This window comes from Mesoplodon densirostris, chromosome 4, assembly GCF_025265405.1.
Source record: "Mesoplodon densirostris isolate mMesDen1 chromosome 4, mMesDen1 primary haplotype, whole genome shotgun sequence".
NCBI lineage: Eukaryota > Metazoa > Chordata > Mammalia > Artiodactyla > Ziphiidae > Mesoplodon > Mesoplodon densirostris.
In genome coordinates, this window is record NC_082664.1 from 86,006,815 (window position 1) to 86,025,671 (window position 18,857).

General features: G+C 38.3%; 1 protein-coding gene and 2 non-coding genes across 3 annotated transcripts in view; 1 reads left to right on the plus strand and 2 right to left on the minus strand.

Moving 5' to 3' along the window:
- Positions 1-2,922: 2,922 nt before the first annotated feature.
- Positions 2,923-3,042, minus strand: LOC132489676 (small nucleolar RNA SNORA26). The gene has a single exon (XR_009532067.1). It is a non-coding gene; the product is annotated as a small nucleolar RNA SNORA26 (small nucleolar RNA).
- Positions 3,043-5,299: 2,257 nt separating this feature from the next.
- TRNAS-GCU (transfer RNA serine (anticodon GCU)) lies at positions 5,300-5,381 on the minus strand. The gene has a single exon. It is a non-coding gene; the product is annotated as a tRNA-Ser (tRNA).
- Positions 5,382-5,739: 358 nt separating this feature from the next.
- KNL1 (kinetochore scaffold 1) overlaps positions 5,740-18,857 on the plus strand; it is a 64,248-nt gene continuing 51,130 nt past the window's right edge. The window contains 4 exon segments of the mRNA XM_060096617.1: positions 5,740-5,974; positions 12,701-12,754; positions 13,868-13,907; positions 15,889-15,954. Coding sequence (XP_059952600.1) covers positions 12,720-12,754; positions 13,868-13,907; positions 15,889-15,954 — 141 coding nt within the window. The 5' untranslated portion in view covers positions 5,740-5,974; positions 12,701-12,719.

Genomic DNA, 18,857 nt, shown 5'->3' on the forward strand with positions numbered 1-18,857 from the left:
AAAACAAGCAAGATGAAGAGAGACACGGGGCGAGGTCTGGAAGGGTTCTGAGCACAGAAAAGTAAAAGGATGAATAACACAAAATTCAGTGAAGTAGTTTTCTCTTTGGTGGGAGGATGCGAGCAGGGAGGGGCACACAGGAAGCTTCAAAGGTCCTAGTAATATTCCATTTCTTTAGCTGGGTTGTATATACATTGTACTGGTTTTATGCTTTTAAACTATACATACACAATATATTACATGTATCTATTATATTATTGTATGTATAATATCTTTCAAGGTAAAAAAAATTTTTTTTAAGTGTTAAAAGATCTCTCTCTCTCTCTTTTTTTAACCTTTGGTTATCTCTGAAATAGTGACTCTCCTGGTCACCCACTGCACAACTCCCAAGGTCTATTTGACCTCCATGCAGCTGGTGGGTACCACTCCCAAGTGCCTTGGCCATGGGTCGCTTTCACCAGGGATGGAAAAAGAGCACCATATGTCTGGAATTTTGGAGACAGTAATGATGAGCAATACATAATAATTTGCAAAAGTGACTGACCCCTTTAATATGCCTTAGCAGATTCAAATAATGCTTCTTTATCATAACAGAGCTGAGAGATCTAAAAGCAGTTTAGAGTTTTGATATTCTAGATTTGGCATACTTTCAGACACAAAGAGAGCCCTGTGCATTGCATTCCCTAACACTTTATTAATGTGGCATCTAGGCACAAAATTCTTGAAAATACTTCATTAATTCAAGTAAACAATAAATGATACAATTTTTCTGGTTCTTTTTTCTTGTAAACTTTCCAACATTTGAAATGGAGTAAGAATAGCTTTATATTTCATCCTAAATGCTAAATTGTCCAGAATCAGAATTGAGGCAAAATTATAAGGATTAAGAATTTTACAAGCAAAGGAATGTTAAAGATTGCCAGAAAATCACCAGAAGCTAGAAAAGAGATGTGGAACAGATTCACTCTCACAGCCCTCGGATGGAACCAACCCTATTGTCACCTTGATCTTAGACTTCCAGTCCTCAGAGCTATGAGATAATTTCTGTTGTTTAAGCCAAAAGAAAAAAAAATTAAGTCCTACATCATGGGCTAAAATAAAGGTTGCCTCTGTTACTTGCTGGGTTATACCAAAAAATGATTACTGACAGTCATTGAAAGGAGAGTTGATTTTAAGTGATCCTTTTAGTGAGTACATAGAAACTAGTGTCAAGGAGCTATTTCAGTTTTCTGAAAGCAAAATTTTATTTTAGGTGTCAAGTTTCTATATTATTCAAGTATTTAAAAATCAGAATTTAAAATCTATATCTGTATTAGCTATCAACAGAAAGTTGATCATTGAGATGACTTGGAATTGTTTCTGGTCTCTTGTTATCACTCAGTATGCTGTCATAGTTCAGAACAAATATAGCCTTCATTTGTCCTTTGTAACATTTCTAAGCATTTACTGAAGGCATCTGATCTAGAATTGATAAATGTAAATCAAAAGATTCAGATAAAAATACTTAAGAAAGTCAGAATCTTTGAGAAAGCCAGAGGAGAAAAAAGTGCTTAGAGTCAATGACCTTTTATTTAGCCCAAAGAGAAATATGAAAAACTTACTTCTCCATAGTACCAAAATCAGAAAAGGAATTATTGCTTCTAACTCCATGGAATCATCAGCCATGTCCTCAGGTCCTTCATCCATTAATTTCACCTACTGAAGTTGGGTTTGACCCAGTTTTACTTCATTCTGGAGATTTCAAATGAATATTTGAAATTTGAAATCTGGGGCATTGCTCATCCTCACTGTGATGAGAAGGAAAGGTGTAACTGGTTCTTGCTATCTATCCATAGCTATCTTTGCAGAAGATACAAAGCATGGGATATAAGCAAGTGTTATTCCCCCTTTCCCCTAGTCTATTGGCATTTATTCACTTTGTCTTCCTGAACAAGTTTACTATAAACTAGATTTCAATTTTTGCTCTATCGATCTTCAATATGAAAATATTGTTTAGTTTTCAGCTTAGTAGGCATTCCCAGAAGTTGTTATGGCAAGGTGGACATTTTCATATGATAGCATGCAGCTGAGGGAATAATTTGAGGAAAAAAAAAGTTCTGAGTTGATGTTGCAGACTCAGAGGAGAATGCTTGGGTTCATTCTTGAACTTCTCCAGGTCTTGTCACAACTGTCTTCCCAGAGATGATTCTCAGTGGGACCATACTTCCTAATGGTAAGAAACAGAATGAATTCACTTCTGATATTGCCTGCCTCTCAAAACCAATCTTTGTTAAGTCTTGCAGCCCTGGGTCTGAGTTTCTCTTGTAAGAGTTAAGAAACAAACTGGAGGCACACCCAAAAAAAAAATTCCTGTATTTCACTTCTTCCTTCAGAGCTTTGTCCATGAGGGCTGCTGACACGTAAGGATCTGCTCAGGCAGCAGACCGTCACCAACTAAACACTGGACAGTTCTTCCAAGAGCACCTCATTCTCCAGAGAGAATGGGTCTTCTTGAAGCTGGACTCAGAGCATGAAGGTCCATTCCCTGGTACTGAAGTAACAGGAGCGCTGGAATATCTTGGTAATGCATCTGGCTGCGCAATGGTTCTTTCTCTCCTAGTCTTCCAGAGGTGAGAGGTCCTGCAATAGTTCAGGATAGGACTTGTGAAGAACCCTGGTGTTGATGGAGAATGATTTCCTTGAGCTGTGGTTTGTTGACAAATTTGGGGGAGTAATGGGGATATTTCAAAACGTATGGGCCATTCAGGCAGAACTATATTGTCCAAGTCTTCAGTTGCAGCTTCTCCAGTAGATGGCGCCTCTAACGCTTTACTGCCTGCCTTCATTACATTGATAAATTTTTCTCCATTACTACTAATCCACACCCCTGCCCTCAGGCTTTTAAATAATCTGGCATGTTGTTAATCCTTTTTTTTTTTCCCCAGCTGTGACTCCAGACGGGATTCAAGAGGAGTTTTACAATCTTTTCTCTGGGTTTTAAAGAGACTTACTTTACCCTTCTGTGTTAGCCTGAATCCTTTTGATTCTCTCAGAAACAGGTAAAATAAGCACAGTTCTTATACATCAAGAGATCAAAGAAGTGCAAAAAACTGGGACTGTCATAGCAAGACTTACTGTAAGCATGAGCTTTGTCCAGAGAGAGCAAGGCCTAGTTCAGAGGAAGGTTAAGATCAATGTCTTGAGGGCACTTCAGAAAAATCTCTCAGGGGCTCTTAACCTTTTTTGTGACATAGATCTTTGGTAGTCTGGTGAAGCCTATGGGTCCCTTCTCAGAATATTGTTTTTAAATGCATAACATTAAGTTTGTTGTAATATACAGTCAACCAGTTAAGTTGGAATACAGTTATCAAAATAGTTCAGAAATCTGTGATATAATACCAAGTGAAGCAGAAGCAGAAAGACAAATACCATATGATATCACTTACATGTGGAATCTAATCTAACATATATGTGGAATCTATGACATGAATGAACTTATCTACGAAACAGAAACAGACTCACAGACATAGAGAATAGAGTTGCGGTTGCTAAGGGGGAAGAGGGGTGGGGAGGGATGGATTGGGAGGTTGGGATTAGCAGATGCAAACTATTATATATAGAATGGATAAACAACAAGGTCCTACTGTATAGCACAGGGAACTATATTCAATATCCTCTGATAAACCATGATGGAAAAGAATATGAAAAAGAATGTATATATACGTATAACTGAATTACTTTACAGCAGAAATTAACACAATTTCTGTTATATATATATATATAGTTGATTGTAAATGAACTACACTTTAATAAAATAAATTTTAAAATTAAAAAAAATCTGTGATCTAATAGTATAATGCATGTACTTTCTTATGAATGCATAAATTTACAAGATCTAATGGCAGGTCCAACAACTACCATTATCTTGAAGTAGTAGTAATGAGCATAAAGCAATAACAGTAATGTGATATAACAATATCTGTTATTTCTATTGGTGACAAAAATCACGGGTAAGGTTAATATTACTGTAGTTTGCTGTTTATCTTTATTGAAGGAAGTGCTTTCAATTAGAGATGAATGAAAATAAAGCTGCAGTTTTTTCCCCAATGAAGTAACCAATTGAATTCTATCCATGGACCCCTTGGGAGTGTGTAGCATCCGGGTAGAAACACCTCCTAGCAGCAGAGTGGTGAATGGATTACAGAGCAAGGCTGAAGGCAGGTGCTGGGGTGACCCTCAGTCCTCAGCCCAGGCAGGTATCAACATTCCCAAGGGATTTGGATTGACAAGGAGGAGACACTGGAGCCTGAATTCCACACTCAGGGCTGAGAACTTTGCTGAAGACACCTGCCCGGTGCCAGGTTCTGGGGTACTGTACACTGCAGAGAGAATGTGTAAACCATTACCGCAAGGGATTGATGAGCACTTTTTACTAATTTCCAGCACCACATAGGATGATGTTAAGAGCCACCAGAGTTCGACAGACTTGGGTTACAATGCCTTTTCTGCAATTACAGAAGCTGTATAACCTTGGGCAAGTTTATCTTTCAATGTCCTCATTTATAAAATGGAGTAATAAAAATGTCTATCGTGATCACAGGGTTATGGTTAATTAAAGTGCTGTAATTCATTGTTGCCTGTAGATAAATACTGGATAAATGAAGGTTGTTAAATGTGAGTTGAATGAATCTGCCCGATGACCTTTCAAGAGGGGAATCTATTCTTTTTCTACTCCCTGTTTTTCCCCCTTTGCTTAAATCCAAGAGAGGAATTAAGACCTTCTCCTTTGGGAAGGTAGATGTTCAGTCTCTGGCTTCTAGATACTACCAGGTTTCCACGTGTGGTCAACATCTTTTTAATGTTGAATACTTTTCTTGAACACCTGCAGCCTGCTGGGGGCTGGAAGAGAATCCTCAACACTGTCTCACGGTAGCTTTTGAAGTGAAAACCCTGGGTAAGAATCCACAGTAATTGAAGTTCCTCAATCAGGAGCTGGGTTAATTAATATTGACTAGACCACAATTGGAACATATGGGAACAGTAATAATCGTGGAATTCTATGCACTGTTTACTTCATTAAAAAGACATTAAATCCATTTTTTAATTAAACTCCGAATCCCAGGAAATGCATCTTTCCCAACTTTTTCTTTATCTGCGAGGTCACAACGCTCCCGAACCTGTCTTTCAAAGATTCAAACAGTAGGTTGATTGTGCTAGAGTAAATTGACTAGTAGATCATACCTGGAACAAATATTCAACTGTTTCCATTCCGCAAGCAAATTTACGTTTATCTGTTCAAATCAGACGCAAAAACAATTTTCGACGAGGATGGGATTCGAACCCACGCGTGCAGAGCACAATGGATTAGCAGTCCATCGCCTTAACCACTCGGCCACCTCGTCCCCGAAACCTACTGTTTCCTGCTAGCTATAGGGAGTAAAACTAGGGGGATGTGACGCAACGTGATAGAAGCCGCCATTTTGTACGGAAGCAAAGCTCCTATCCTTTTGATAGCAAGAAATCAAAAGAAGATGGCCGCTCCCATACTGTGGGGGATCTGCAATGGGAAGGGACAAAGGAAAATTCGGTAGAAAATGAGATAACCTTGAAAGAAATAAAATCGGCATACAGGCTGCAAAGGAAGTTTGATTAAAGGAGTCTTAGGAAGGCTCTGGAGTCTAAGGGGCGGGGCCGACGCGTTGAGCGGCTTTGCGCATGCGCTCCAACTAGGCGGTTAGATTTGAATGCTTCACTGAGGCCGTCTGGGTGTTGTGAGGTGACGTCGAGGGGTGGTGGTGAGGTGCCTCTCTGAGAAGCGTGCGGACCCCAAACAAGTCTGAGGAGAATTTCTCAAGCAGTTGGGCCGCGGCGGGTAACTTTCGGCCTGGTCTTCGCGCGGGGGGATTTAGGTTTTGTCTGAGCGGTCTGAAGGCCCCGCGGAGGGAGGTGGGGGACGCTCCTACAGCCAAGCTGCCTTGGAACTCGCTGGGCTCAGGTACTGACGCTTCTCCGCGGGTGCGGGGCTCCTTTTTTCCTCACCTCGGCCTGTACATGTGCCGCCTTCCTCCTCCCTAGCAGTCTCCGTCCACACCTGGGCCCCACGGCGAGGGGGACCCGGCTCGCTGGCCCGCGGCGTCCCGGCCCGCGGCGCTCCGCCCCGCCATCTTCTGTCAGGGTTCCGGTACTCTTCCTCGCACCCCAGTTTCTTTTCCTTGGGGAACTCGCGTCTCTTCGCACTTCTTACTCAATCTTTTCTTAGCTATAAATGAAGTGACAGCAATAAGTGATTTTAAACTCTCGGCTTATGGTTTATTTACAATGTCTGATCGAGTGCTAGCAGCACTGAGCAGATTTTGGGTTTCCGGCGGATGTAATAACATAAACAAATAAAGCCAATATTAGTACACCACAAATAAGTTTAAAAAAAAATCTTCCTCTGTCCATTATTAGGCCAGAGTTAAGGAGTCTTTTCTTGCTGTTTATCTCAATACTAGAGTTTAAGAAAAAGTTCTAAAAAAAAATACATTGCCGATTGGAATTTTGAAGATAGCTTTATAGAGAGATGACAGAGAAGACCAAAACAGAACTTACGCTAGGTATTAAGATTGAAGTTTTCGGTTGAATAAGTCGAATTCCTCAGATTTGTATTGGGTTCTTTGTTGTCTTGTGCTAGGGCTGGGAGCGGTTGATTGAGTCCCTCATCTAGAGTTTACAGTCCAGAACGGGAAAGAATTAATATACACAGATAACTATAAAACAGGACAATGTAAAGGATTATAGGACATTCTAAAGGAATATGGGAGCACAGAAAAGCTTATTTGATGCTTTTTGGCAATGGAGACTAAAGGAGGCTTCTTGGAGAAAGTGGTATTTGAGGTGGAACTTGAAGGGAAGAATGATTTATAGAGATGAGGAGTTAATGTAAGATTTTGCTAATTAAAGTTTGGGTTCAAAGCAGTATAATTCTTCTTGAAAGTTTGGGAATGTTTCCAAGATGACAAATAGATGTAAACTGCGTAAAAATATTTGGAGTGGTAGTATTAATGATGTGTTTGATGCTAAGTAAGAGATGGTAGAAGACACTCTAGATATTGTTAGTAGGACAGTGCTGTCCAATAAAACTTTCAGTGTTAATGGTAATGTTTTATTTCTGCACTAACACGGTACTCATTAGTCCCATGTGACGAACACCTGCAGTGTGGCTATTGTAACAAGAACTATATTGTAAATTTTATTTCATTTTAATTAATTTAAATTAAAATTTAAATGATATAGACTCTAGACCTGTTCTGTATTGGACAGCACAGATCTAGAATCTATATCATTGGACACTATGAAATATATTAACTCTAGATAGTGGTGAAGTAAATGTAGGAGTGGACAAATAGCTAGATAGCAGATTTTCAGGTTTTGCAAGCTCGATGGTCTACATGATCTCTGTCACATTTCTTCTTTCTATGCTTTTTTTTGTTGTTGTTCTCTGTAACTGATGTAAAATGTAAAAAACTACTGTTAAAGACCCATTTGGCCCAGCAGCTGTAGTTTGTGGACCTCTGGATTATTTAGACTAGTAGTTCCCAAATTTTCTTGGCTCATGGTGCCCCTAGGACAAAAGAAATACCTAACAGTTCTATCAATATTTATTAAGTGCTTAGGTCCAAACAATTTTAGAAGTTGTTGTCAAGTGATTGTAGCTGCTTAGTAGCCATTTGAAAAAAATAATATACATAAATTGAAGTAAAAGATAATATTTTAATTTTATTCATAAATACTTACAATTATTTACTAATTGGATATGTGTGCCTGTTGAATATTGCACACCTTTTAGATTTTGGAATCAGATTGGATACTGCCACCCTCATTTCCAGTACCACATTGATCAAAAGTACTTGCTTTATATCACAGCAACTGCCAAAAATCCAGCTTTGCGATAATATGTTATCAAAACTAATGTAATGTGAATGGGTACTATTTTGAGCTAGCAGTGATGGATAGATGTTGAGAATTGTTGTTTCTCTCAAAAGTTCAAAATATCCCAGAACACCTTTGTGAGTAAGCTGTAGCACCCCTACCTGTGTGCCAAGTGCACAGTTTTGGAACCAATCAATAATCAATTAATGTGACAATGATCAAAAGTTCAACCATAATAGCATTTTACACATGAAGCTTAATGTGAGAACCTGGAGTCTCCTATTTCTGTTGGAGGTGTAACTTACAGATATGTACTGAATAGAATATTTTTAAAAGAGGACATCAATAAGCTTTGAATCTTATTACTTAATCAACTGCCAGCTGGTCTGCAGGTTAAACAAGAATGATGCACAATGACTGATTCAAACAATGAAGATGTTTAGGTGATCCTGATTTGATAGTATTTACTTTTTTTTTTTTTTTTTTTTTTTTTTTTTTTTGCGGTACGCGGGCCTCTCCCGTTGTGGGGCACAGGCTCCGGATGCGCAGGCTCAGCGGCCACGGCTTACGGGCCCAGCCGCTCCGCGGCATGTGGGATCTTCCCGGACCGGGGCACGAACCCGCGTCCCCTGCATCGGCAGGCGGACTCTCAGCCACTGCGCCACCAGGGAAGCCCGTATTTACTATTTTTAATCTGTGAATTTTTAATATATCACTGAATTTGAAAATATTTCCAAAGGAAGAAAAAAATGCAAGACATAGATCATGAAGGCAACTTTAAAGAATTGTTTCTTAATTAGTCATTCAGCAATATTTATAGCTCGTATTATTTACAAAGCGCTGTGCTAGATTCTCAGAATGTAACAGTGAACATAAGAGACACCAGCCCTGTTCTCATGGAGTTTACTGTTGGGGCAAGGGTATGTTGATGCAAATAATCAATAATCAATCTATAATAAGAATAGAAGAGAGTTTTATTTTAGCCAAACTGAGGACTATACCCTGGGAGACAACCTCTCAGATAGCTCTGAGGAACTGTTCTGGAGAAGCATGATTTTCAGCACAGTTTTATATTTTGTCAGAACAAAGAACATCAAACATGACAAGGGTACATTCCTTCAGAGTTTCCAAAAAAGATTAATGCATACACAGCAAGTCAGTATGGCCTGGGAGCCTGGGTAGTGAGCCTTATCATCAAAGGAGTACTAGCACTGAGGTCCCGGAAAAGGAGGCATTTATCTCTATATTCAAAACAGACATTCTTTACTTCTGTACAATATACCCTTTTCTTTAATGGTTAAAGCAGATGTACAGTGTATGTTTGATAAGCCATAACACTGGCTGTTTTAATTAGAATAAAGTTCAAGCCAAATCATGTATAATCCAGAATGGCTTCCCCATACTTCAGTATGTGAAAATTTCTTCCATCAGGTAGTTTGGGAAGATAAAAGGAATAATTAATTTACATAATGGACTTTTAAATTACGGTTGTGGTAATGCCACAAAGGAGACATACACAGTGCTACAAAGAGTACTTTTCTTGGCTTCTTGCCAAGAGAGAATAGCAAATATAAATTTAATGCCGGGAAAGAGCTTTGTGTGTGCAGCAATAAAATGCCAGTGTGGTTAGCGTAGAGTGAGGAAGACAGTGGTATGAGATGAAGTCTGAAGTCTGAGAGTCAAGTAGGACCCAAATCTTGTAGAGCTTTGTACGTCCTGATAAAGAGTTTATTCTCAGTACAGTGGGAAGCTTTTAAAGGGTTTTACGTAAGGGAATGTCTTAAATGTGATTTATGTTTAAGAAGATAACTGCCTACTATGTGGAGAAAGTATTTTAGGGGGATAAGAGTGAAAGTAGGGAGACCACTGAGGTAGACATTGCAATATTCTACTTGAGAGATGGCAGCTTGAATTATGGTGGTGGCACTGAAGATAGAAGTGAATGAATTTGTGATATATATTGGAAATAGAACCACTGAGACTTGGTGATAGATTGCATAGAAGTGGAAATAGCTGTCATACTTGTTTGATCTCAGGAAACGTTTTCAGTTTCACCATTAAGTTGATGTTTGCTGTTAGTTTTTTAAATAGATACTGTTTGTTAGATTAAGGAATTTACCTTGTATTCCTGGTTTGCTAAATTTTTTTTTAACATGAAAGGGTGTTAAAAGTCAGCACACTCTTTTTTTTTTTTTTTTTTTTTTTTTGCAGTACGCAGGCCTCTCACTGCTGTGGCCTCTCCCGTTGCGGAGCACAGGCTCCAGATGCGCAGGCTCAGCGACCATGGCTCACGGGCCTAGCCGCTCTGCGGCATGTGGGATCCTCCCAGACCGGGGCATGAACCCGTGTCCCCTGCATCGTCAGGCGGACTCTCAACCACTGCGCCACCAGGGAAGCCCAGTCAGCAAACTTTTTTTTTATCTGTTGAAATGATCTTAGGATTTTCCCCCTTTTAATCTGTTAGTATAGTAAATTGTAAAATTGATTTTCTAATGTTAAACCAGTATTGCATTTCTGGAATATAACCAACATGACCATAATATATTGTCCTTTTCACAACCTTTTCACAAATTGCTGGCTCTTTTTTTGCTGTTCTTTTTAGGATTTTTATATTTATTGTAGTGAAATTAGCATGTAATCTTTCTTTGTTGTACTGTATTTTTCTGGGTATGGGGTGTCTGTGTGTGTATATGAGATGGAGGTGGTTGTGGGTAAGAGAGCTTTTTTTTTTGGTTGCGTTGGGTCTTCATTGCTGCTCATGGGCTTTCTCTAGTTGTGGCGAACGGGAGCTACTCTTCATTGCGGTGTGTGGACTTCTCATTGCAGTGGCTTCTCTTGTTGCGGAGCACAGGCTCTAGGTGCGCAGGCTTCAGTAGTTGTAGCATGCAGGCTCTAGGGCGCACGGGCTTTAGTAGTTGTGGTGCTCGGGCTCAGTAGTTGTGGCTCGAGGGTTCTAGAGTGCAGGCTCAGAAATTGTGGCACACGGGCTTAGTTGCTCCGCAGCATATGGAATCTTCCCGGACCAGGGTTTGAACCCGTGTCTGCTGCATTGGCAGGCAGATTCTTAACCACTGTGCCACCAGGGAAGTCCCAAGAGAGCTTTCTTTAGATACAAAATAATTAACTTAAAGTAGTGAAGGTGGTTGCTTTTGGGAAAGAGGATAGTATGTAATAGCTTATATTTTTAAATTAAAAATATTATTTTAAGTAGATATAGGTGTTATCTGTGAACAGGAGGTAAGTGAAACCAGAAGAATGGATAAGCAGACTGAGAAAGTGATGGAGGACAAAAGGAGAGGGTCAGAGATCAAATCCTAGAAGATACCCATCACCTTATATCTATATTAACAGCTAATTAAATAAATCAATACTGAAAAATAAGCAGACTTTTACTTCAGGTTCAAGTTCATTATGAAGTACTGTTCTTTAATTTGACTTTTGTTATATATGATGAAAGCATGTAAAATAAGATATCTTTTAAGTACCTTTTTTTTGTTGTTTTGGTTTTTTACTTATTGCTAGAAGTGTAAGAACATTGATTCTGACAGTTTGTGTATGGGTATTTTTTTTTCTAAGTAAGTATTTTAGTCTTTTTATCTATCTATCTGTCTATTTATTTATTTTTGGCTGCCTTGGGTCTTTGTTGCGGTGCGCTGGCTTCACATTGCAGTGGCTTCTCTTGTTGCGGAGCACAGGCTCTAGGCGCGTGGGCTCCAGTAGTTGTGGCACGTGGGCTCAGTAGTTGTGGCTCGCGGGCTCTAGAGTGCAGGCTCAGTAGTTGTGGTGCAGGCTTAGTTGCTCCGTGGCATGTGGGATCTTCCCGGACCAGGGCTCAAACCCACGTCTCCTGCCTTGGCAGGCGCCACCAGGGAAATCCATATGTATGTGGTATTAATTTAGTATTGTAGTAGAAATGCTAATATTGTTGAGTCAGAATCTCTAGCTATTCTGTTTTTTGAAATCTGCAATGGAATTTTTTCTTACCCAGGGATAAAGTTTAAGGTTAAAATGCATGAAGTGGAAATATAGGTATGGATAGGTAGGAGATAAGACCAGTTAAAGAAACTTCAGGTTATGCTTCTTATTGCACACTCTTTCCAAGACAAATACTCATTGAGTGAGATTGTAAACATAATCAACTACACTGTTTAAAATGGTTTTCCCCCATTTATTTATTTATTTATTTATTTATTTATTTAGGCTGCCCCAGGTCTTTGTTGCAGCATGCAGACTTAGTTGCAGAAGGATGAGGCATCTAGTTCCCCAACCAGAGATCGAACCTGGGCCCCCTGCATTGGGAGTGCAGAGTCTTACCCACTGGACCACCAGGGAAGCCCCTAAAATGTTATTTTTATGTCTTAAATTTTTTTTTGCTGGAGTACTTAAAGTTAAATTTTCATAAGATAAATATGCATTTATGCAAATCTACTTTATGCAAATATCAGTATTTTGATAGCTGATTGACTATATTTTGAGATTGAATTATTATATAATCCATAAACTCATATAAACTAGGACAAATTTTTATTTGAACCGTTAAAGTCCATATCATTCCAATCAGAGTTAGTCACTGATTTCTTCTTGAGTATGAGAATTTTCCAGGATTGGTAATTATAAGAGAGTAGTTTAAAATCCTCAAAATTTCTCGTGTTTCATAGCCCCATAGTGAAGTTTTCCCTTTTTTTGCGGGGGGGCCCTCCCACAGAAAGTAATCCTGAAATTACAACTCTGCTCTGCTCTTAATCTCTTCACAGATTACAACTTCTCTTCCTTTTTTCTCACCTTTTCTCATATTGTGTATTTGTTACAGAAACAGTTTTTCTTTGAAAATGGATGGGATGTCTTCAGAGGCTAATGAAGAAAAGTAAGTTTGGGAAATGCAGCTAAAAACGTTAAACTCTTTATCAGGGAAAGATACTTTTCCAATTAGTAAGACATGTTTATAACTTTTGAAATGTTTTCCCAGTCTGTTCCAGGGAAAAGAGTTAAATGTTACAGAGTCACAGCACTCCCTGCCATATCTTTATATAAACTTATCTAAAGTCAAAACTGAGAGGGACTTTAGAGACCAATTCCTATCTCTTCAATTTAAGGATGAGAAAATTGAGGCCCAAAGAAATGAAATGATTTGTCTAAAGTTGGCATCACAAACTAGTGGCAGTTTACAGCCTACAGGCATATATATATATGACAAAGAAAAAATTGTCTAAACAATAAACAATGTTTTTTAATTTTTGAATTAGTTGCCAAAATTTCAAGATTTCATACAATTAGATTTTCAGCTTTTCCTGAAAAATCAAGTGGTGCAACACTGGGCTCATATTCTTGCTTGGCAACAACTAACCTGAGCAGAGTACATAATAGCTGTGATGATCAAACCAGGCAGGAAGGAATTCCCCTTTATAGTCTCAATACCACCTATTTTTCTTGCATCTGCTAAGTTGTTTGTTTGGCTGCCATAGCCAGTTGAATATTCAAAACCTGGTCTAAAAATCACACTGTAGTGAAACCAGAACTAGAGTCTCTTGATTTATGGTCCATTTATCTCTTTTTTTGGGGGGGGGGGGCTGCACTGCAGCTTGCAGGATCTTAGTTCCCTGACCAGGGATTGAACCACAGCTATGGCAGTGAAATCACTGAGTCCTAAACACTGGACTGCCAGAGAATTCCCTTTCTTTTTTTCTTTTTTTCTTTTGGTCCATTTATCTTATAATTATGCTTATATAAATCAATTTGGTAAATTATGTTTTACTGATTGTTTTTCAAGAGATAGTCTTATGGTATACCATACGTATTTTAAAACACTGACTTTCTAAATACTGAATTTAAGTCTTGTAATATAAATTTTATTAAGTGAAAGTGATGCCAAGTGTTAAGTGATGACCAATTTAAAAGCATGTAAGGGATGTTGTAATGATGGGTTTTAGAAATTCAGTCTTGTACCACTGTGTATGTAAATTTTTTTTTCCTCTTTCAGTGACAATGTAGAGAGACCTGTTAGAAGACGACATTCCTCAGTAAGAAATACCTATTTGAGCTAATAATTGTTACCTTTTATTGAATGATGACTACATACCACAGTAATTTTGAATGACATCACCATCCCAACCCCGCTGGCTTCTATTGCTCTCTGGATAAAGACTCAAATATTTAACCTGGGCTTCCCTGGTGGTGCAGTGGTTGAGAGTCCGCCCGCTGATGCAGGGGACACGGGTTCGTGCCCTGGTACGGGAAGATCCCACATGCCATGGAGCGGCTGGGCCCGTAAACCATGGCTGCTGAGCCTGCGCGTCGGGAGCCTGTGCTCCACAACGGGAGAGGCCACAACAATGAGAGGCCCACGTACCGCAGGAAAAAAAAAAAAAAAAAAAAAAATTTAACCTGATTACACAATTCTGTAAATATACTAAAATTCCTATTTTATGGGTTTTATGGTAATATAATACATTCTATGCTATGTAAATTATACTTTAATAAGTCTGTTTAAAAAATATATTTAAATGTGTACAAAGCTGTAGCAAGACACACAATAATCCAACTCAAACCGATTTAAGCACAAAATTTATTGGGTTATGAAATTGAAAAAATCCAAAGATAGGGATGATGTTAGGCACAGTTTAACCAATCAGGTTTTCCAACAGTAGCACCAGATGTTGTAGGGTACTTTCACTGTAAGCATCTTTGCCACAAACACTTTTGCCACATAACTAATTGGCAGCAGTGCAATTTAGCTGTAAAGGTTAAATAACTAATTGATAGTTTGGTTTCATTTCTTCATTGATTCAGTACTCTCATTTTTATATTACATAAATCTGAGATACGCCAAGGTCTCCAAGGCAGAGTTGAACCCATTTCTCCCACAGAATTTTGGAACATCTGTCAACAGACATATGACATTATGCCAAGAACAAACAACAGTGTGGAAGGGTTTTATAATGCAATACAAAGCTCAGTTACAAATATGTATCCTAGTATTTGGAAACTGATAACTTGTCTTAATGAAGAAAGAAATTTTAATGAAAAAGAAAAAACGCGATGCCAAATGAAGAGAACGAATCAATAAACAAAAAAATGTATAAAATACTCTGAGCAAAAGACAGAAGGCAAGTGCTTAGGTACAACCCACAAAATAAAATCAGTTATTTGTTCAGTATTGCCATGAATCTACACACATTTTCAAAGTATTCAAGTATTTCATATGTTGCAATAAAGTCTTTAACTTTCTTATTCATTTTTCATGTTTCATTATGTCCTCTTTAATGTCCCTCTTTTATCTTTTACAGCAAAATTGCCTTACGGCCAGTTAGTTATGCAGCAAAAATGTTTGCAGCAAAGATGTCTGTGGCAAATATGCTTATGGTGAAAGTACTGGACATGATCACCAGTACTAGGATTTCATTTTTTATACTCTGATCACTTTCTCTGGGTAATCTCCATTATCAGAACAGCTCTCCCTCTGTGATTACTACAGTACATCTAGCTCTCCCAACTTCCAGGTTTAAGTCCTACATGAAAAATCGTGTCTATTTCCTCAGGATAAAAAAAAAAAAAAAAGGAAACAGAATACTCAGGATTGAATCATGTTGGCTTGATTATCTTGACCATATCTTGATATGGGTCAAGTCCTCATTACCAAACCAGTCACTGTTGACAAAAGAATATCATGTGTGGATTGTTCTCAGCCAGGGCTACCTGTTGAACCCTAGAGTTGGAGTAGAGCTTTACCAAGACCACATGGGATGAGAGTAGGCAAAATAATTGGGGAATGTGGGCAAGGAGAAGGGAATAGATGCCGAATATTTAAAGCAGCCACAAAGTATACCACTGAGCAATATGAATTAGGAGTTTTAGAGGTTTTTACAGGAATTTTAGCATCTCTACCTTTCTGCTCATGGTATAACTTGAAATGAAGTGATTATTAATAGACATTGCAGATTTTCTTGAATAATTCTGTTCTAGATTTTGAAATGCAGATTTTCTTGAATAATTCTGTTCTAGATTTTGAAACCCCCAAGGAGTCCTCTTCAGGACCTCAGAGGTGGGAATGGGAATGAAACTGTTCAGGTAAGTCTCTGGTACAAATGCTTTATAGATGACTATTTTCAGTGATATTTTTAATAGTTAGAAACTTTATTAGCTATATGAAGGGAGAATGTCATAAATAATTCTCAATTGAATATGTACAAGTAAGCATCCCATGGCCTTAAGGTTAAAATCCAAACACTTGAGCAAGCTGGCACTCTTGATTTTTAACCCCTATTTGCTTTTCCAGACTTCTTTCTTGCCACTCTCATACATGTATCTCACCATTCAGAACTGTTTACCATTCCCCAAAAAGACATGAACTGTCAAGCCTGCAGGTATTTACATGTGATGTTACCTCTGTCTAGATGGCTAGCCCCTCATTCTTTGTTTATCTGCCAATATTTTATTAAAAATTTTTTTTCAAACACACCGAAACGTAGAAAGAATTTTAGGGTTAATGTTCATATAGTCATTACCTAGATTCTATAATTAATATTTTATCATACTTGGTTTATCATATATTTGTAGTCCTCTATTTTTAAAATTAATTAATTAATTTACTAATTTTGGCTGCGTTGGGTCTTCGTTGCTGCACACGGGCTTTCTCTAGTTGTGGCGAGTGGGGGCTACTTTTCATTGCGGTGTGCAGACTTCTCATTGCAGTGGCTTCTTTTGTTATGGAGCATGGGTTCTAGGCACATGGGCTTCAGTAGTTGTGGCTCATGGGCTTAGTTGCTCCTTGGCATGTGGAATATTCCCGGACCAGGGCTCGAACCTGTGTCCTCTGCATTGGCAGGTGGATTCTTAACCACTGCGCCACCAGGGAAGCTGTAGTCGTTTCTCTGGTAATTCCTATTTGTTTTCAAGACTCAATTTTGGTATCATTTCTCTCAGAAAATCATCCCTTAACATCTTCTATTGTAATTGTTTACTAATGTCCATTCTAAATTGAGAACTCTCTGAGGTCGGGACTTCGTTATGTGTTTTTTACTATATTATGCCTGGTATATAGTTCACTTTCAGTACATTTTGTTGATTGATGAAATGCGTATAGTTTTGGAGACCATATAATTCTGAGTGCTAACACTACTTCTGTCTCTCTTATCTTTCTATTTCTCAAATACATCAAGCCTTTCCCTGCCTCAGGGCCTTTGCACATGCTCTGCCTAGAATGTTTTCCCTCTGCCCAACTCTTCATCTGACTACTAACTAATCCTTCAGGCCTCAACTTAAATGTACTTCCTCAAAGAAATCTTCCATGATTATCAGGCTAAATTATTTTTTATATACAGTTTTTATTCACATTTGAATTTTATATTTGTGTGGATTTTTTGTTTTAATCTGTTTCACTATTGATCTGCATTAGAGTAAGGACTGTATTGTTTCCTTTACCAGTCTTTTTCCATCACTCAGCACGGGATTTGGTATGTGTGGGTTTTTTTTAATTTAATGAATGTTTGAATGAGTAAATGACAGATTCATAGACTCATAGAGCTTTAAAACCAACAGGACCTCAATACTAATCTTGAATCTAGTTCCTTCATTATATAGATGAGAAATATGAGGTCCAGAGAGGTTAAATGTTTTGTCTAAGCGCACACAGTTAGTGGCAAAGTTCAAATTGGAGCTCTAATCTCCTAATTTCTAACTCAGTGCTCTTTCCAATATACCACACAAATTTCAGGGTTTTTTAGTAAGAAATATGGTAGTATTTACTATGTCCATAATATTGTCATTATTAAGCTCAAAGCTGCCTGTAGTGTCTGCCAAAGATCTTAACAGAGAGGATGATTCTTTGTTATAACAAAACTTGTCCTCAGTTATCCAGAATTAGCACAGTTAAAATTCTCTATGTATTTCATTTGTTTTTGTCTTTTGGTTTTTGTGTTCGGTATCTACGTGAGTAAAAATGTTTGCCATTGTTAAGGAAGATGAGGGAAAATAAAAGTAGTATATTATAATGAAAAGATGCTCAGCATCACTAATCATTAGGGAAATGCAAATCAAAACCACAGTAAGATATCAACTCATACCCATTAGGATGACTACTATTAAAAAAAATAAACAGAAAATAGCAAGTGTTGGGTAGGATGTGGAGTAATTGGAACCCTTGTACAACTGTTGGTGGGAATATAAATGGTGCAGCTGCTGTAAAAAACAGTGGTTCCTCCAAAAATTAAAATAGAATTACCATATGATCCAACAATTCCACTTCTGGGTGTATACCCAAAAGAATTGAAAGCAGAGTCTTGAAGATATGTATACCACTGTTCATAGCAGTGATATTCACAGTAGCCAAAAGGTGGAAGCAACCCAGAGTCCATTGATAGATGAATGGATAAACAAAATGTGGTGTCTATGGAATATTATTCAGCCTTAAAAAAAGAAGGAAGATGCAAGAGGGAGGAGATATGGGGATAGATGTATATGTATAGCTGATTCACTTTGTTATAAAGCAGAAACTAACACACCATTGTAAAGCAATTATACTCCAATAAAGATGTTAAAAAAAAAAAAGAAGGAAATTCTGATACCTACTACAACGTTGATGAACCTTGAGGACATTATGTTAAGTGAAATAAACCAGTCACAAAAAGACAAATACTTTATAAATTACACTTATGAAGTACCTACAATGGTCATATTCATAGAGACAGAACGTAAAATTGTGGTTGTGGGGAGGTTGGCGGGGAAAAGGAGGAGTTGTTTAATGGATATACAATTTCAGTTTTGCAAGATGGAAAGATTTCTGGAGATTGGTTGCACGACCATATAGAGGTACTTAACACTACTGAAGTGTACACTTAAAAACAGTTAAGGACTTCCCTGGTGGCACAGTGGTTGGGAATCCGCCTGCCAATGCAGGGGGCACCAGTTCGAGCGCTGGTCCGGGAAGATCCCACGTGCCGCAGAGCAGCTAAGCCCGTGAGCCACAGCTACTG